Source organism: Pipistrellus kuhlii, unplaced genomic scaffold (assembly GCF_014108245.1).
Source record: "Pipistrellus kuhlii isolate mPipKuh1 unplaced genomic scaffold, mPipKuh1.p scaffold_m20_p_3, whole genome shotgun sequence".
NCBI lineage: Eukaryota > Metazoa > Chordata > Mammalia > Chiroptera > Vespertilionidae > Pipistrellus > Pipistrellus kuhlii.
This window is the reverse complement of record NW_023425529.1, coordinates 55,537,572-55,558,666: the sequence shown is the minus strand read 5'-3', so window position 1 is coordinate 55,558,666 and position 21,095 is coordinate 55,537,572. Positions and strand designations below refer to the sequence as shown.

The 21,095-nt window shown below is 40.1% G+C and overlaps 1 protein-coding gene across 2 annotated transcripts in view; it reads right to left on the bottom strand.

Annotated features, from left to right (window-relative positions):
• IRAK3 (interleukin 1 receptor associated kinase 3) overlaps positions 1-20,719 on the bottom strand; it is a 64,272-nt gene extending 43,553 nt beyond the window's left edge. Inside the window, exons 1-3 of one of the 2 annotated variants that reach the window (XM_045588222.1) lie at positions 20,314-20,719; positions 8,604-8,710; positions 7,822-8,004 (exon numbers count right to left, since the gene is read on the bottom strand). In XM_045588222.1, the coding sequence (XP_045444178.1) occupies positions 7,822-8,004; positions 8,604-8,710; positions 20,314-20,699 (676 nt within the window). In that variant the 5' untranslated portion in view covers positions 20,700-20,719. The remainder of the gene's footprint in view (positions 1-7,821; positions 8,005-8,603; positions 8,711-20,313) is intronic. The other variant, XM_036456512.2, reaches the window with a different exon arrangement.
• Between the last annotated feature and the right edge of the window lie 376 nt (positions 20,720-21,095).

The following is a 21,095-nucleotide window of genomic DNA, read 5'->3' as shown; positions in this document are numbered from 1 at the left end:
TCTCTCTCATCTTCTGGGACCCCCATAATTCTGACGTTGGATCGTTTGTATCCTGCTACATTGCCAAATTCATTTATCAAGTCAATTACTTTTTTAATGGAGTCTTTTGGGTTTTTTATGTACAATATCATGTCATCTGCAAATAAGGATAACTTTACTTCTTCTTTTCCAATTTGGATGCCTTTTATATCCTCTTCTTGTCTAATTGCAATGGCTAGTACTTCCAGTACTATGTCAAACAGAAGTGGTGAGAGTGGGCAACCCTGTCTTGTTCCTGTTCTTAGAGGGAATGGTTTTAGTTTTTTCCCATTGAATATGATGTTGGCTGTGGGTCTATCTTAAAAAGCTTTTATTATGTTGAGGTATGATCCTTGTACTCCCACCTTGTTGAGAGTTTTTATCAGGAAAGGGTGTTGGATTTTATCAAATGCTTTTTTTGCATCAATTGATATGGCTATATGACTTTTATCTCTCAATTTGTTTATGTGATAAATCACGTTTATTGATTTGCGGATATTGTACCATCCTTGCATTCCTGGAATAAATCCTACTTGGTCGTGGTGTATGATCTTTCTGATTTTCTGCTGGAGCCGATTTGCTAGAATTTTCTTGAGGATTTTGGCATCTCAGTTCATGAGGGATATTGGCCTATAATTCTCTTTCATTGAGTTGTCTTTATCTGGTTTTGGTATTAGGGTGATGCTGGCTTCATAGAAGGAGTTTGGAAGTGTTCCTTACTCTTGAATTTTTTGGAATAATCTGAGGAGGATAGGTTTTAGTTCTTCCTTGAATGTTTGGTAAAACTCTCCTGTGAAGCCATCTGGCCCTGGGCTTTTGTTTGCTGGAAGCTTCTTGATGACTGCTTCAATTTCTTCCCAAGACACTGGTCTATTGAGGTTTTTAGATTCTTCCTGATTGAGTTTTGGAAGATTGTATTTTTCTAAGAATATGTCCATTTCCTCCAGGTTGTCCAGTTTGTTGGAATAGAGTTGTTCGTAGTATTTTGTTACAATCCTTTGTATTTCGGAGGGGTCTGTTGTTATTTCACCTCTTTAATTTCTGATTTTGTTTATTTGGGTCCTCTCTCTTTGTTTCTTGGTTAGCCTGGCTAGATGTTCATCAATCTTGTTTATCCTTTCAAAGAACCAGCTCTTGGTTTTGTTGATCTTATGTATTGTTTCTTTGGTCTCTATGTCATTTATCTCCACTCTGATTTTTTATTATTTCCTTCCTTCTGCTTACACTGGGTTTTTCTTGTTGTTCTTTTTCTAACTCTTTGAGTTGTAGAGTTAGATAATTTGTTACCATTTTTTCTTATTTTTTTGCAATAGGCTTGTAGAGACATGAACTTCCCTCTCAAAACTGCTTTTTCTGTGTCCCATAGATTTTGGATTGTTGTGTTTTCATTGTCATTTGTTGCCAGGATATTTTTAATTTCTTCCTTGATTTCTCTGGTAACCCAGTCATTGTTTAATATGATAGCATGCTGTTTAATCTCCATGTGTTTGACTTCTTTGGATTATTTTTATTGTAGTTAATTTCCAGTTTTATGCCACTATGATCTGAGAAGATGCTTAATATGATTTCTACCTTCTTGAATTTGAAGAGACTTTGCCTATGTCCCAACATGTGGTCTATCTTTGAGAATGTCCCATGTGCACTTGAGAAGAATGTATATTCTGTGGCTTTGGGGTGGAATGTTCTGAAGATGTCAATTAATTCAATATTGTCTAGTGCGTCATTTAGGATTGATATTTCTTTGCTGATTTTTTGTTTAGATGATTTGTCCAAAGGTGGCAATGGGGTATTAAAATCTCCTACTATAATTGTATTGCTATTAATCTCTCCCTTAATGTCCTCCAGCAGTTGTTTTTGTGTGTATGTGTGTGTGTGTGTGTGTGTGTGTTTTTGTTTTTTGTTTTTAATGTATTTGGGTGCTTCTGTATTGGGTGCATATATGTTTACCAGGGTTATTTCTTCTTGTTGGATTGCTCCCTTTAGTATTATGAAGTGCCCTTCATTATCTCTTATTATGTCCTTCACTTTGAGGTCTAATTTGTCAGATATTGATATAAGTATTGCTACCCCAGCTTTTTTTTTTCATTTCCATTCACCTGGAAAATCTTTTTCCATCCTTTCACCCTCAGTCTGTGTGCGTCTTTTTTTCTGAAGTGGGTTTCTTGTAGACAACAGATATGTGGGTCTTGTTTTCTTATCCAATCTGTTACCCTATGTCTTTTGATTGGAGCATTTAATTCATTTACATTTACAGTTATTATTGATAGGTACTTATTTGATGCTATTTTTATTCTATACCCCTGTGTTCCTTCTTTGTTTCCTATTTCTTTATTTTTACAGTAGACCCTTTAGCATTTCTTGCATTGCTGGTTTGGTGGAGATAAATTCCTTTAGTCTTCTTTTGTCTGTGAAGCTCCTGATTTCACTTTCAATTTTGATTGATAGCCTTGCTGGGTACAGTATTCTTGGATTCAGACCCTACCTTTGCATGACTTTGTATATTTCATCCCATTCCCTTCTGGCCTAATGAGTTTCTGTTGAGAAATCAGTTGCTAGTCTGATGGGGGTTTCTTTATATGTAACTTTCTGTCTCTCTCTGGCTGCTTTTAAGATTCTTACTTTGTCATTGGTGTTTGCCAATTTAATTATAATATGCCTTGGCATCTGTCTTTTGGGATTCATTTTGCTTGGAACTCTGCAAGCATCTTGGATTTGTGTGGGTTTTTTCTTCTCTATCTCAGGAAAGTTTTCTGTCATTATTTCTTGAAATATGTTTTCCATGTCTTCCTCAGTTTCCTTTCCTTCTGGGACCCCTATTATTCTAATATTGTTTTGTTTTGTATTGTCCTAAAGTTCCCGTAGACTCTCCTCCTGCTTTTTAATTTTTTTTTCTAGAAGCTGTTCTAATTGGGTATTTTTTTCCATCTTGTCTTCTAGCTCACTGATGTGGTCCTCTGCTTCTTCTAGTCTACTCTTGATGCTTTCTATTGAGTTCTTCATAGTAGCAATGTCATTTTTCATTTCTTCTTGATTCATCTTCATTTCCTCTTGATTCTTCATTCCCTCTCTCATATTGTCAAATTTGTCTTCCATTCTTTTTAGCCATCTTATGATCATTACTCTGAATTCTTGCTCTGGTAGCTTGCTTGCCTCTAACTCTTTTACTTCCTTTTCTGGTGATGCCTGCTTTTCTTTCATTTGTGGGCTGTTTCTTTGTCTCCCCATGGTCTCTCTTTTCAGGATGTCTGGTTATGTAGATCTCTCTCTCCTGCGTTGATTTAAAGGCACAAAATACAACACAACCAGGTACAACATACAAGGCACTGAACTGAAATGTATTTACAATATTAGTACCCTCCAAAAAAGGTGACTACTAGGGAAAGGCAAATTAGGGGATAGGGGAAAAAGAAGAAGAGTAAAAAGAGAAGAGGGATGGAGCAAAAGAAAAAGATAAGGGGGGGGGGGAATATATATATATATATATATATATATATATATATATATATATTATTATGAAGTGTCCTTCATTATAGCTTTTTTTTTTTTTCCATTTCCATTCACCTGGGAAACCTTTTTCCATCCCTTCACCCTCAGTCTGTGTGTGTCTTTTTTTTTTTCTGAAATAGGTTTCTTGTAGACAACAGATATGTGGGTCTTGTTTTCTTATCCAATCTGTTACCCTATGTATATATATAAAAGGAGTGTCAAAATGAAATTGGGAAACAGGGAGAAGAGAGAGAGGGGGGGGGGGGAGAGAGAAAAGAGACTAAGAGATAAAAGGGGAATAACATATATATATATATATATATATATATATATATATATATATATGGAGAAAATTTCAATAGAACAACTACTAACCCCAGCAAATGCTGGCAGCAGTACCTGAAAAATAATACAATCTACAACACCCACTAATATCCAGCAAAGGAAGGGAAAACAGAAGTAAAAAAACAAACAAACAAAAACAAATCAAATAAGAAAATACCAAGCAACAGCAACAACAAAAGAATAAGCAAAATACTCTCACTAAAAAGCATAAAAATACAATATAATCAACATTCCTCCAAACAGCATCAAAAGGACAGAGAGGAAACCAATTTTTTTTTTCTAATTAATACAGCTCAGAGAGGGGTGTGTATGCACTTGGCACAGAGGATTGGAAATTAGATATATAAGTAGGGTAGAAATTTTAGCAGGGGTAACAGAAAGAGTAGGGAAAATCTAAAGCAGGAAAGGGTTAAGATAAACAGGATAGCAAAAGGGGGAAGGTTAGGAAGAGAGTGATGGTGTAACCCTCTGGAAAGTTAGGAATAGAGTGATTGTTTAACCCTATCTCAATACGAGATAGGGTTAAACAATGTTAAAGGACAAATGAAGCTGAAACCAGTTTGGCTCAGTGGATAGAGCATCGGCCGCTGACTAAGGGGTCCCAGGTTTGATTCTGGTCAGGGGCATGTACCTTGGTTGCGAGCACATCCCTAGTGGGGGGTGTATAAGAGGCAGCTGATTGATGGTTCTCTCTCATTGATGTTTCTAACTCTCTATCCCTCTCTCTTCTTTTCTGTAAAAAATTAATTTAAAAATATTTTTAAAAAAATAAAAAAGGAGAAATGAAAATAAAATGAAGAACACTAATTCCAATGTAAAATAAAGAGAAAATAAAATGGCACTTAAAAAAATTAAAATAGCAGTAGAAATAATGCTGATTGAACCTAAAAATGTAATAATTAAAAAGTTAAAATCAAGTGAAGAAAAAAGGAACTATGCAGCCACTTGAATTGCAGAATGATGACTACAGGTCATTTCTCAGAAGGACTCGTAATAAAAGTCAAGTCTATAAAGTGATCACTGAAGGCTGGCAAATGAAAGGTAAGAATTTCTCTAAAATGAAAACCATTCCACCAAATTGAACAATTGAAATAAAAGGGAGGTAAAATGGACATCTGGCCCAGATGGCGTGGCTCAGAGGTTGAGCATTGACTTATGAACTAAGATGACATGGTTCAAATCCTGGTCAGGGCACATGCCCAGGTTGTGGGCTCAATTTCCAGTGTGGGGTGTTCAGGAGGCAGCTGATCAATGATTCTCTCTCATCATTGATGTTTCTTTCTCTCCTTTTCTCATCCTCTGTGACATCAATTTAAAAAAAAAATTCTAAATGAATATCTGAATGGATTATAAATTATTTGGATAACTGATAGCTCTATCCATGGAAGCAACAAAGATTAAAGTGTTTATCTAAACTCCTAAATTGGTGAGTAGTTATCATAGAAAACATCTGTTCAGCAGGTTATACTTAATATTTCCAATGAATCATCACATTGCTGCTTTTAACAAGCTATACAATGAACACTTTAAGGTAATCAAAGCATCCACTCAATAAATCACAATTAAATAATGCTATTGACAGGCTTAGCTTGACACACAGGCAACCTGGGCAGGTGTCCAGTGGAAAACAAAGGTTGGTGTATCATACCTTGGGTCAGATATGGCAGTTTGAGCAAGCCTAATCACAGAAACCAACCATGCAGGAATAACAAAATGTTTTTGGACTCAAAGTGGGAGGCATGTGAAACTAGGGAGGGTCTCATAGAAATAAGGGAAGTTCAGATCTCTTGCTGGGAAGGAACAATTGAGGGAATCAATCAGCATAGATATAGAGCAGACTTGTAGCAAATATATACCCCTAGACTACAAGGCTTCACTGGAAACCAACCCATTGCTGGGTCTCCCTCCCCAAGTTGGGGGCCTGAATAAATAAATTTTGCAATAAATTTTCCATGAATTTGCTTAAATCTTTTGGTCCCCAGAGCTCATTCTTAGGTGTCGAGAGACACATCTCCCGGGAGTTATCTGCTAACCATTCTGGTTGTCACTACTTTCCTCAGAAAAGGACTCAGCTCAAGGTGCTATCCTCCACTCATCTCAGATTTACCTATCTTCTGGTACTAGGGCAGTAAACACTTGTCTTTTCACCAATCAGCCAATCTCTCATTTATAAAATACAATCAATTTTGCATGTGCAACAGACTAGGAGTCAATCAAGAATATGACATTTTTGTCTAATCAGTTCACATCATTCTCTGCTGCATAAATAAATGATGTAGAGAGCAACAAATACTCTGAAATCTATTCCAGAACACTGAAGTATAAAACATCTCACGTGTCCTGTCAAAGTGGTGAGTTTATACATGAATAGAGAGTTGTGTGGGTGGTTGCAGTGGCTGGAAAAGGCTCAGAGAATGATCAGGCATTGAATTCACAGTTCCCAGGGACTCAATGCATTTTAATTGATTAGTAAGCTTCATAGTGCAGGATTCTGCTCTATGAAACTAAGTGAAGAAATAATGTGCAAAAAATGAAAAGGAGTTAGCCACGTCATACAAATATCATTGTAGAAGTCTATTTGTACAAGTCTAGGGGTATATATTTGCTACAAGTCTGCTCTACAGAATAAAAGTCAACCTGAAGCTACTGTACAATTTGGTACAATTTCTCAGGATTTCTTCTTTGTGTGTGCAAAGTTTCTTTGGATAATAACATAGAGGCACAAGGGCACTTAGTATTATATATTATCCAAAAGGATGTGTGCAAACAGGTAGGGAGCAGCTGTAGAGTTAAGCCTCGGATTGCCCTGTGGCAGAGACCTCAGCATAATTAAGCTTGACCTTATGGCCACCCCCTAGATCCTTCCTGGGTAGCTAATGGGCTGTGGGAGGTGCAACAAGTGCTGCCAAAACAAGGTGAAACTCACAAGAACATTGTAACTATGGAGACCACTACCTTGTTTTTCTCTGATTATTAAATAAACCCTCAGCTTGCCTAGATCTTTCTTTGTGGCCTCATCCAGGAACAGGAGGTCCACCAAGCCCCAGCTATATTCTCTTTGTCTGTCTTCTTTAATCCTTCACAGCCTTCCCTCAGGCTCACAGAACCCTTGGCTATGCTGGCCTGGCACACAAATAGAGAGAAATAAAAATGTTCCTGAATGGAAGAGGCAAATAATAAGGATGCTGATTCAAAAAACTTTCCAACTTAAGAGCCCGAGTCTATAAGACCCAAGATCATTCTTGTATTGAATAAATCTAAAGTGGAGTAAACAGAACAAGTATCATTAAGAGATTATTTTATTGACAAAGAATGAATGGAGAAAACTTCATGAGCTTTATTTATAAGGTTACTCTTCATGTAAGGCATGACAAGGCTTGAGAAACAAACAAGACAGGAAAGAATCAGACCCCTGTGGAATGGACAGTAAATAGGTAAGGCAGAGTTAGAGGCAATGGCATAAAAAAAGCGATGCAGATAAAAGAGAAATCCCACAGTAATTCTGGAGGGATATCTTTACCCAAAAATACAGAGGGGAAATCCAATTATATTTTTTAAAAACTTCTAATCATATGATAAAAACAAATTATAGAGTTATCTATATTTTACTTATATTGTGATTGTGGTTATGTTTATGATTCAAGGAGTCTCAGAGTTTTGAATGGAGAGTTGGTTCATATTGCTAAGAATAAATCAGTTCAAAAAGTGTGGTTTGTAAATTAAAAAAAAAAAAAATCAAACCCCAAACTATAAAGGAGTAGAAAAGATGTGTTGTACACATTATGTAGTAAAGAAAGAAAGTATCACCAAAATAATGTGAAGCAGTAAGATAAATGCCAGTGGTAGAAATCTTGGACATATGGCATAATAGCATAACCAGTCATTGTCTTGAATAAAATGCAATATTTACATTTACAAATTATGATTCCTATAAAATGGACCAAGAGCCACGTCATAAAAATTGGTGTTTACCGTGGTTTGCAATCAAGTGGATAGCTCGATGATGTCCCATCTCCTGGAGAATTTGTAAAAGGTCGCCGACGGTCTTGTTTTTCTGTGCCCAGGACCAAAGTAATTCTCTTGTTCCACTTTTACCTTGATCTACATATTTTTCAATATGGCGAACGTCCAGCCAGGTGTTTGAAAGTCGCTCCGCTGTGGAAATTGCAACAGGAAGAACCAAAGAACAGTTCATGTTATTGAAATATTTTGGATGCCTTATGTGTTTTATTTAATTTTGTTTATAGTTTTTATTTTGAACTAACTTTAGTTCCTGACGCAGTTCCTCCTAATCTTAACATCTTACATAACCACAGTCCAATTATTAGTGATGACCTTATTCTAATTTCATCAGTTTTCCCACTGTCCTTTTTCTCTTCTAAAATCCTACCCAGTTCCCTGCATTGCAATTGGTTATTTCCTTTTAATCTCCTCCAGTCTGGTGTTCCTCAGTTTTTCCTTGTCCTGCAGGACAGGAAAATGCTACAGTGTCCTTCTCAATGCATAAAATCAAAAGGCTTATGAAGTTGATGTATTATCACTTGTGATGTTTATCTTGATCACTTGGGTAAAGTGGTATCTGCACTGTGAAATTATCTTTCCCTTTACTGGTATCATTAACCAGAGGGCTGATGCATGACATTCGTGCACTGGGAGGGGGTTCTCTCAGCCCAGACTGCACGCACCCTCTCTCAGTCTGGGACCCCTCGGAGGATGACCAAGGGGACGGGTCTAAGCTGGCAGTCAGACATTACCTGAGGGATCCTTAGCCCTGCCGTGGCTGCAGGAGAGGCTCCCACCACCGCCTCTGCTGCTGTGCTCAGGAGCCATGAGCCCGGCTTCTGGCTGAGCGGGGCTCCCCCTGTGGGAACACGACTTAGTAAGAAGCCAGGCTCACTACTCCTTAGTGCTGCCTCAGAGACAGGAGAGGCTCCTGCCACCACCACTGTGCTTGCCAGTCTTGAGCCTGCTGGCCAGCCTGGCTTCTGGCTGAGGCACTGACCACCAGGGGGCAGCTTATTGAGTATCTGCCCCCTGGTGCTCAGTGCACTTCATAGCAACCAGTCGTCCTGCTATTCCGTCTATTTGCATAGTAGCCTTTTATTATACAGGACTAGAGACCCAGTGCATGAAATTCGTGCAGGGGGGGGGGGCATCCCCTCAGCCCAGCCTGCATCCCCTCCAATCCGGGACCCCTCAGGGGATATCCAACTGCTGGTGAGGATCGGGCCTAAATTGGCAGTCGGACATTCCTCTCACAGTCCAGGCCCACTGGCCCACTGGCTCCTAACTGCTCACCTGCCTGCCTTCCTCATGGTCCCTAACTGCCCCACACCCCTTACTCCCCCCATGCCAGCCTAATCACCCCCAATCCTCCCCCTACCCTGGCTGGCCTGGTCACCCCTCACTGCCCCCCTTTGCCGGCTTGGTGGCATTTACCATTGCAACAAAATAATTAAGATACCTAGGAATAAACTTAACTAAGGAGGTAAAAGACCTATACCTGGAATACTACAGGATGTTGAAAAAATAGTTAGAGGAAGATATAAACAAATGGAAGAATATACTGCGTTCATCGATTGGTAGAGTCAACATCATTAAAATGTCCACATAATCCAAAGCAATCCATAGATTCAATGCAATCCCCATTAAGATACTAATGACATGTTTCACAGACCTAGAACAAACTTTGCAAAAATTCGTATGGAATAAAAAAAAATACCACAAATAGCTGCAGCAATTTTGAGAAAGAAGGACAGAGTTAGAGGGATCACAATACCAGATATAAAGGTATATTACAAAGCCACTATTCCCAAAATTGCCTGGTACTGGCACAAGAACAGACATATAGACCAATGGAATGGAACAGAGAACCCAAAAATCAACTCAAGTGATTATGTCCAGTTAATATTTGACAAAGGAAACAAGAACATACAATGGAGTCAAGAGAGTCTCTTCAATAAATGGTGTGGGAAAATTGGAAAGATACATGCAAAAAAATGAAACTAGACCACCAACTTACACCATACACAAAAATAAACTCAAAATGGATAAAGGACTTAAAAGTAAAACTGGAAACCATAAAAATCCTACAAGGCTCCATAGGCAGCAAAATAGCAGATATATGTATATATGTCACAGCAATATCTTTACCAATACAGCTCCTAAGACAATGGAAACTAAGGAGAAAATAAACAAATGGGATTACATCAAAATAAAAAGCTTCTGCACGTGAAAGAAACCATCAACAAAACAACAAGAAAGCCCACTGCATGGGAGAACATATTTGCCAATGTTATAACTTATAAGGGTTTAATCTCCAAAATTTTCAGGGAATTAATACAATTTAACAAAAGGAAGATAAACAATCCAATCAAAAAGTGACCTAAATAGACACTTTTCGAAAGAAGACATACAGAAGAATGAGAGACATATGAAAACATGCTCAAAGTAACTAATTATCTGAGATGCAAATCAAAACAACAATGAGGTACTATCTCACACCTATCAGAATGGCTATCATCAACAAATCAACAAATGAAAAATGCTGGCAAGGATGTGGAGAAAAAGGAACCCTTGTGCACTGCTGGTGGGAATGCAGACTGGTGCAACCACTGTGGAGAACACTATGGAGCTTCCTCAAAAAACTGAAAATGGAACTCCCATTTGACCCAGGAATCCCACTCCTAGTGCTATATCCCAAGAAAACAGAAACATCAATCAGAAAGGATATATGCAACCCTATGTTCATAGCAGCACAATCCCCCATAGCTAAGATTTGGAAACAGTCTAAGTGCCCATGAGCAGATGAGTGGATTAAAAAAAAATGGTACAAAACAAACAAATAAACAAAAACAGTGGTACATCTATACAATGGAATATAATGAATAACATAAACTGATGAATAAAAATATTAAATAGATCCAGAGAAAGAGAAGCATCGAACAGTCAAACTTCAGAGGGAAGGGAGGGGGGTGTGGATAAGAGATAAACTGAAGGACTTGTATGCTTGTATATAAGCATAACCAATGGACACAGACACAGGGTCGTGAGGGCATGCACTGGGGCGTGGGTGTGGCCGGGGAGAGGTCAATGGGGGGGGGGGGGGAAGGAGACTTGTGTAATATTATATGTAATACTTAAAACAATAAAGAATTTTTTATAAGGTGGTACTTCTACACAATAGAATACTACGCTGCTGTAAAAAAAATGAAGGAACTCAACATTTGCAACAGCATGGATGGACCTGGAGAGCATTATGCTAAGTGGAATATGCCTGTCAGAGAAAGATAAATATCACATGATCTCACTCATTTGTAGAATATAATGAACAACATATAAATTGATGAACAAAAATAGAGCCAGGGGGGGAAAATATTTTAGAATAAAATTAATCCTGTTATTTTCAGATTTTTAATATTTCCTGTAATTTTTGTGATATTATCCTATGTTAGTACAGTTTTGCTAATATTATTATATTTAAAATCTTTTTTCTTGAAATATTAATGTTTATTGTATGTAATATTATATTTTAAATTGTTTTTCTTAAAATATTAATGTTTATTGCATGTACTAAATGGCTAATTATTTCGTATCTAAAATCTGATAATAAATTTATTTTGTATATTGTAAAAAATAAAATAAATTAAAAATATGCTGTAGCGGACCATTGTTTAAAACCACTTTTTGGAAGGAAATCTTTCACAATCTAAGACAAAAAGTCGACCTGCGGAGTTCAGAGATTAGTTTATCTGAAGATACGGATTGCTTAGTAATCTTTGGGTGCTCAAAGGTGCTGTTTTGAGAGGCAGGACTCTCTAGTCTAGATAGTGCTAACCGCTGGGGAATTCAGCTGCAGAAATCACTCTCCATATGCAAATATTTGTCAGAAGGGGTTTTTTAGAATAACGCAACATATCCCTATTTGGAGCTTTTTTATTTGCATTTTACCACATGCTAAAACCCCTAGGAAATTAAGACTACAGTCCCACAAAGTTTGTTTTGAGATAACATAAGGAGACAAAGATAAGTTTGCCTCTCTTCTTTCTACAAAACACCAAAAAATAAAAGGCTTTTTTGAAGAAAAAAAAGAAAGAACACTTAAGATCGAAGATATTTTTAATTGCAAAAAAAGTAAAACAAATTTCAGAAGTGTAAGTTAACTGAACTCCTCTTTCCAGATGGAAGCAATCATCCCTACTAGCTAAGAAATTTTGTAAGAAATAATACTTGTCCATAGCTAGGCTTGTGTGTACTTGTTACTCCAATACCTGAGTAGGACTCATAACTTTTTTTAAAATAAATCTTTATTGTTCATATTATTACAAATATTCCTCATTTTTTTTCTCCCTCCATTGAGGACTCATAACTTAATAACTGGAAAGGGCTATGCATGATTTTTCAGGAATCCTTCTATCTTTTCTGCTTTCTCAATCCAGGGAAAGACTTAACATTACCTCTGGGAGAGAATTTAAGAACAGTTAGCCCTCAACACCAGTGTTTCAGTCTGAAACTCAGAGTCCGTACCAGCTGATGATCAGTACTATTTCCCCACCCTGTCTTCCCTTGTTAACCTCTTTATAGCATCTGTATAGATCTGTTGCATGTATTAAATTGGAAAATTCTTATAAGCAGAGACCATGTTGTTGTACAATGCTTCGTCTAAGATTCTGCCCAGGAATATTTTGGATGTTTAACAAACATCTGCCTGTTCATTAATTCATTCAATCAACAGATATTATGGAATGCCTACTCTGTACCAGGTACAATTTTAGACACTAGAGGAGTAGCAGAAAACAAAGCAAACTAACATCCCCTACCCTCATGTAGCTTTTTTTTAAAAAAAAACTCAAACAAAACTATGTTCATAACAGCTCTACTTTTATTCATTCATTCATTTGTTTCTAAATATTTATGATATTTATGGAGCTTTAGCTATGAGCAGCATACTATGCTAGGCTCTGGGGATACAAGGTTCCCTGCTCTCAGGAAACTTCTGGTTGAGTTGGGGAGGCATGCCTATAACGAAACACGAAGTGGTAAGGGGAGCATTTATTGTGTGCATAGCTACCCAGATGAGAGGCTGGGTCTGGTTGAAGGAGAAATTTTTCATGTTGCTTATTTCTAAATTAACAATAAACAAATAAACAAAGACATAAAGTTTGTGGAGAAGGATAAGTGACATGGAGAAAAATAAAGCAGGGAAGAAGCATAAGTGTGGCTAGGGTAGGTAATAGCTCATCAAAAACATGAAGGAAGTGAGGAAGTAAGCCTCAAGGTTACCTGCAGGAAAAATATTCCTTGCACGTCCAAGGAGGCCAACTGTGCAGGAAAGAAGTGAGAAAGGCTATGTAGGAGTTCGGTGTTAACTGTGAGATGAGCAGCTTGTCAAAGGTTCTGAATAGTATCCTATATAATAAAGAGCTAATATGCTAATTAGACCAAACAGCAGAATGACCATCAGAACATCCATCTGGATGACTGTCGGGACAAAGCCAGGCTGCGAGGGAAGTTCAGGTCCTGGGTGCCACAGGGAAACCGGTGCCAGCAGCCGGGAGAAGGAAGGCCTACGCTTGCATGAATTTCGTGCATTGGGCCTCTAGCAATGATATAATATACTTTACACATATATTTTACTCACTGGCTTCTAGGCCAGGGCAGCAGCATGGAGTCCGCTGAGGAGGCTGCTGAAATTATCTGGGTGGGATCTGTTGGTGGTTTGGACCAGAATGGCTGTGGTGGTAGTGGTAAGAAGTTGTCAGATTATTAGATTGATTCTGAAGACACAGTCAACAGCATTTGCTGAGAGACAGGAAGTGGTTTGTGAGAGAAAGCAAGAAGTCACAGAAAACTAATATTTTTTGCTTGAACAAATGAAGGATGGAGTTGCCATTACTGAGCTGGAGAAAAACTTTAGGAAAGAGAACTGGACTGTTCAGTTGGAGCTGTCTATCAAATAGGCAAGTATAGGGCTGATGATTAAGAGAGAGGCCCGGGCAAGAAATTACGGAGTTATTGGCAAAAAAATGGAGTTGACAAGATAGTGGGTATAGTAGATACACAGAAGAGAAGAGATCCATGGACTAACCCAGGAGCACTCTAAGAGATCAGAGGTCAAGAGGGACCTGTACAGAGAGAAGACTATAGAGTGTAATGTCCTAGAAGTAAAGAACATGCTTCAAGAAAGAAGGAGTGATCGACTGTGCCACATAAGATGAAGAACTGACCAATGATTCCACCAAGGTGACCTTGGAGGAGAGGAATTTCAGTGGAGTGGTTGGGGAGGAAGCCTGACTGGAACAGACTCAGGAAGAATGGAGGAGATGGAGCAGAAATAGCCCTTTTAGGAATCTTATATAATAAAAGCCTAATACGCTAAGTGTCTGGTCGGCCGTTCAACCAATCAAAGTGTAATATGCTAATTATATGCTAAGGCTATTCAACTGTTTGCTATGATGTGCACTGACCACCAGGGGGCAGACACTCCAACTGATAGGTTAGCTTGCTGCTGGGGGCCTGCAGATCAGGACTGAGCAAGACTAGCCAGACACGCCCTAGAGCCCTTCCTCAGTCCTGCCCTGGCTGGCCAACCTCCCACATCCCTCCCTGGCCCTAATCATGCATCAGTGGGGTCCTTCAGCTTGGCCTGTGCCCTCTCACAATCTGGGACCCCTTGGGGGATGTCGGAGAGCCCGTTTCCACCTGATCCCACAGGCCAGGCTGAGGGACCCCACTGGTGCAAAAATTCGTGCACCAGGCCTCTCGTGTTATCATAAAGGAGAACAGAACAAAGGGCTATAACTTAAGAATAGAAATGAGATCTAGAAAGAACAAGTAAGATGGGAAAAGTAACATGGTGGTCAAAAGAAAACAGGCTCCACTCCACTCAGGGAGGGAAGTATAACTCTGTATTTCTAAGAGTGGGCTGCACAGAGTGACTTCGTTCCAGAGAGTATAATATGGTAATGGGGGTGAGGACGGCTAATTTAAAGTGCAGAACCTGACAGACACTATCTCAGCCATGGTTAACATCAACAGTGATAAGTCATGTAAATATCATGTACCTCTGATGTACTTTACCGCTGTGGCCTACCTCTCCCAAATCCATACTCTCAATCTAATCATGAGGAAAATACCAGAAAAATTTCAGTCAAGGGTCACTCTGCAAAGCAATAGACCAATACTCCTCAAAACTGTCAATGTCACCAAAAACTAGAAAAGTCTGAGAAACTATCACAGCAAGAAGAGCAGAAGGACACATGACAACTAAATATGATGTGTGTCCTGGATGGGACCCTAGAAGTCAGGAAGGATGTCTGATAAAAATGAAGGATATCTCAATAGTGTATGGACTCTGATAATAGTGTGTCAACAATGTAACATGCATCATTCCTATGTAAGATGTTAATAATAAGGGAAACTGGATGCAGAGTATATGGGAAAGACACAGAATATATTGAAATCTTTGTATTACTTTCTAAATTTTTCTGTAAATTTAAAACTGTTCTAAACAATTCTATTTAAATTTGTTTATTTTTATTTTTTTAATATATTTTTTATTAATTTCAGAGAGGAAGGGAGAGGGAGAGAAAGCTGGAATCATCAATGATGAGAGAGAATCATTGATCAACTGCCTCCTACATGCCCCACACTGGGGATTGAGGCCACAACCTTGATCAGAATTGAATCCAAGACTCTTCAGTCTACTGGCCTACGCTCTATCCACTGAGCCAAACAGGCTAAGGCAATTTAAACATTTTTTTTTTTTTAAGAGCATAGGTGCCTGGCCAGTGTAGCTCAATGGTTGAGCATTGAGCTATGAACCAGAAGGTCACAGTTCAGTTCCTGGTCAGGGTACATACTGGCTTGATCCCCAGTAGCGCAGGAGGTAAACCAACCAATGATCCTCTCCCATCATTGATGTTTCTACCTCTTTCTCCCTCTCCCTTCCTCTCTGAAATCTATAGAAACATATTTAATAAAACAATAAAGTAAATAAATAAGAGCATGGATAGCCTCTGGACTCTGACCTTCTGGACTATACCTTGAGGTAAATTACTTAAAATCTCTGACAGTTTCTCTGTCTATAAAATGGAAATAGAAAGAATATCGACCTCATAGATAAATTAGATAATCCATGTAAAGTGCTTAATACAAGTATATGGCAAATAGTAAACACTCAATAGATGGTAGATATTATTATTATTATTATTATTATTATTACTATGTAAAATCTTTATTGAATACTCAATACACATTTAATGTGATTTTACATTTAATTTTTTAAGTAATTAATAATTTCTATGATAATTTTATTTCCTTTTTGAGTGGAAGAAAATGGAATATAACTATTATATAGTATTTGTATAAAGGGTTTCCCTCTCAGTGTATCATTGAAGTGCTCCAAACAACTTAATTCAAATACCAGTCTATTGTAATGGACTGAAATGAGTGGTCACCAGAGGTTCTGTATACATGGCATTGTCTATAAAGTAATATAAGACAAATACCATTTTTCATTGTAAAGCCAATAAAAACATCAACCAGAGAATATGTTAGATTGTGATTATACTCTTTTAAATAACAATACTTGATAAAATTTATTTGAATATTATTACATAGAATTTGTTTAAAGATAAAAAAAAATTGTGAAACCAGTTTGGCTCAGTGGATAGAGTATCGGCCTGCAGACTCAAGGGTCCCAGGTTTGATTCTGGTCAAAGGCATGTACATTGGTTGCGGGCACAATCCCATTAAAGGGTGTGCAGGAAGCAGCTGGTTGATATTTCTCTCTCATCGATGTTTCTGGCATTCTATCCATCCCTCTCCCTTCCTCTTTGTAAAAAATCAATGAAGTGTATTTTTAAATAAATAAGTAAATAAATAAAGATAAAAATAACTAAGTGGAGTAGTGAAAGAGTGCAGTGAAATAACTGTTACATTAGGATCTATCGAAGAAGAGAGTTTGACCTAACCAATGGCTTCTAACCAGGCTGCGCATCACCTATAGGGCTTGGAAAAAAATCCAAAAAACACAGAAAGATGCTGGACCATCCATGCAGACTTACTGTATCAACAGCTCCTGGGAGAGCCTGGGCACTGCTATCTTTAAAAGATGGCATGGGATTCCAGTTTGTGAATAACTGGTCTTCTATCTTGTTGAGTATACCCTGCTCTTATCACAGAGGCAGCCACATGATTCACCTTTGTCCGAGCTGCCTTTGTAAATACAGCCTGATAGTCACCATCATCAAGAATTATCATCAGCTCGAGACAGTCTTACCTGTGACTTTTTAAAAAAAATTTTATCTTAATTGTTTAAAGTATTACATTACCTGTTACTATTATAGTTGTTTTTTATATGGAATTTTGGACCCTCTGTTTCCTCAGGCTCTCCACTGTCTTAAACATAAAAGGGACTGTCTTCTCAATTCAGTCCCCCAACACTCTCTTCTCCCACTCCGAAGCCAAGTGTTACCTCCCTGCACCTTTCCCCCTCTTTCCCTTTTAATGGCCAATAGAGAAACTCAGCACATTTAACACAGGCAGTTGCCCTCAACTACCCTGAACGAAGCCGGTACTCCCTTCCTGCTGAGCCAACAATTCTTGAAGCAACTGGTGTGCTCCGAGTCTCTTTTCAGAGCGCTGTGGTCCAGGCTGTCAATAGACACCACCCCCTGCACAATGAACTGTAACTGGAGAATCGAGAAGTAGGCGTCCCCATGACAGAATGAGTATGCAAAGGAACAGTGGCTGGACTGTATGTAAAAATGCAACTCTGACCCACACCATGTGTTAATCAGCCTAGGAAGCCAATCTACCACCTACAGGAACCAGCCGGGAAGTCAACTTAGTACCTGTAGCCTCTAGTCCAGGAAGCCAAACAACACTCCTGTAGAAATCAGGCCCAAATGGTCAGGACTTGATTAATAACTAACAGCTTCCCTAAGGTTTTTGTTTTTTTTTTTTTTTTTTTTTTTAATATATTTTATTGATTTTTTTACAGAGAGGGAGAGGGATAGAGAGTTACAAACATCAATGAGAGAGAAACATCCATCAACTGCCTCCTGCACACCCCTGACTAGGGATGTGCCCACAACCAAGGTACATGCCCTTGACTGGAATCGAACCTGGGACCTTTCAGTCTGCAAGCCAATGCTCTATCCACTGAGCCAAAATGGTTTTGGCTGCTTCCCTAAGTTTTGCCCCTGCTTCCAACTTTGGGTAAATGGGAGAAAGTCCAATACGCCACCTGAACAACCACTCAGAATGCCCCACTTCTAGTTAGTCCCTCTACAGTGTCCTCATGCCAACAGCCTCCAAAGGGGGCAGAGCCGAAGCCTTCCCTGTCTTCCATTATAAAGCTTTTCTGCTCCTTCTCTGCTTGCCTTAGCATATCTGTCAAGTGCAAGTGATGCTGGTGGACTTCCTTGCTTTGAATAGGAGCCTTTGTTGGTTCTCATGCTGGTGGTCTTCATTTCTTACCACAGCTAGGAAAATGGGGCTGTAGGCTTAAAATGGCTCACTGAATTGTTCGTTCATAGCAGAAATGGCCAAACCTTAGGGAGGCTAGAGAGGGTAGCAGAAAGCGCACAGTGTTACCCGTGACTTTGAGGAGGTCATGGTTGGCAAGTACAGAGTGGCTGTGAAAGGGCACAGGCTCTGGATCCAGACTGCCAAGGTTCAAATCCTGGCTCTGCCACTTCCTAGCTGTGTCAATGTGTCAAGTTAACTAATTTGTACCACAGTTTCCTCGCCTGTTAAAACGTTGGTGATGATAATATCACCTGCTTCATTGGGCAATTGGAAGAATTATAGGGGATAACCCATGTAAAATAGGTTTCAAAATCAATTTCAATGGTGAGAGAGAAGAGGGGAGAGAGGGAAAGAAAGAGAGACCCAGCAACACTGGGCTGAACTTCGGGAAAGCCACAGTGGTCCTGGGCTGATTACTAACTGCCTCTTTTAAAAGAGACATATGTGCTTCCACTTCCCAAGTTTCCATCAACCATTTATAATATAGTTACCTGGCCTCATTTGCTACCTGTGGACTGGGCTAAGTACATTTTTCTTTCACAAAATTAGTAACCCTAGGAAACCAGTGGGTGCAAAAACTGCCAATGCCATCATCCATTTCAAAAAGATCTGGTTTGGGCCCAACCGGTGTGGCTCAGTGATTGAGTCTCACCATGAACCAGGAGGCCACGGTTACATTCCCGGTCAGGACACATGCCTGGGCTTCAAGCTTGATCCCAGTGGAGGGCATGCTGACGGCAACCGATCAATGATTCTCTCTTCATCATTGATGTTTCTATCTCTCTCTCCCTCTCCCTTCCTCTCTAAGACCAATAAAATATAAGGGCTCTTATTCCTCAAAGATAACTTGGAAATTTCTATGCTTTCCTGAAATCAAAGACTTGAGTATGCTTTTCTGAGGCATTTATTTAAGGGTTGTAATTTAAAATCACAGAGCTTATGATATACAAATAATTTTTATGTAACTAGAAGCCCAATGCCACATTCCAGAAAGTGTGACCATATTCATGAAAAACGATGAAAACTTTTCCTCTCCTAGGCCTTCTGCTATTCTTTGTAAGAAAAACAGCACTTTCAGAGAATTAAGGCTAAGTTGTTTTGACATCAAGGCTTTTATTTTCAACTAAAATTCCATGTGCCATCATAGAGTATCAAATCTAACCCAAAATGCCTGTGCTTAACAAAACAAAGATTTTTGTCTGAATCATTTCTGGCGATCACATGCAACCCTTCCAACAGGCAGTGTCTCAGCCTTCCAATGACTGTATAAAATGGGGTTTTGAAGCCAACTTTCCAAACTAAAATAAAAAGCCATTCTCTAGCATACACCTTCCTTCCATCAAATTGGGTAGATGAAGTGATTCAGAAAACGGAGAGCCACGTTAATCACAAATAGCATTTTACTTTCTCGTTTCACCTGCAATTTAACGTGGGCACTTGAGAGTGCACCGAGCACACCAGTCTAGGATTACTTCATGACAAGAAAACATCACCTAGACATTCTGGTTTACAATACTCTGAGCCAAGGGAGACAGAAATGCTTGACAACTATCAGATGGTTTCACGCGGGCTGCTGTTTTTCCCCAAGCCTCCGTTGTTCACTTAATCTTGCAGGCACACTCCAGATTTCTTGTAAAGAAGAAGGGTGCCTGTGGGGTTGGGTCTCGGGGAAGGTGGTGTCCTCCCAAGGCCGGGAAGGGGCAGCTTCCCTGTGGGAACCACCCAGAGGCTGCTGCAATCTGGGCCCCTTCCCCGCTGTCCAGGACCGCGTGGACGCCCAGCACCACGCAGAGCTGCCCCGCAGCGCGGGAGGCCGGGAGGGGCGTCGGGCGGGACGGAGCGTGCACCAGGAGCCCCGCCGCATCCTCCCGGACACCCCTCCCGGCCAGGCCGCCCCTACCCCCGCCCCCGCCCCGGGCCAGCACTCACCCAGGCCGCGCCAGCCCAGCGCGCCGTCGCAGCTGTCCAGGATGACACAGAGCTGGCCCAGCAGCGCGGGCGGCAGGTCGAACAGCGGGGTGTGCACCGAGAGCGCGCCGCCCGCCCCGCAGCTCCCCGCCGCCGCCCAGGCCATGGCGTGGCCGCCAGTGACCAGAGCCTGGGAGGTGGAGGGATGCGGGGCCCAGAGCTCTGCACGTCAGCGAGGGGCCGTTACACAACCGCGGAAATCCTGCGGCCCAGAGGGCAGAACACGCCGAACCCAGGTCCCCAAGGGGCGGGCCCTCCGTGACGCAAAGGGCCGCTCCCCTCGGATGCCCCCGGGGACGCCTGGTTCGGCCCTGGGGTCTCCAGGCCTCTGCTGGGTTCCTGGTCATTGGCTTTAAGCTTTGAAGAGTTGTATTTGTTTGTTTGATTGTTTTTGTTTTTCATTCCTCTGGGGTTGGGACGTGACCGAAGACCAAGCAGAGAGTGAAAGCGGGAGGAAAACCAGAAGTGCAGGAGGAATGGAGAGAGAGCCTGCCTGTCCAGGCATGACTGCCTCTTGGCCTGGATGGAGATGAGGCCTGGCATTGCTTATTTACCCAGTTTACTTCCTTTTATCTTGTCAAAACCCGTGCAGTGAGGAACACTTGGGTGACGCAGAAAAATGGAAAGAATAAAATAATCACTCATCATAGCCCAACTGTGTTGCAGACAACCAACAACCACTCCACACGTGTTGGCACATTTTCCTTCCAACTTTTACTGAATGTAAACAGATCAGTGTGCAC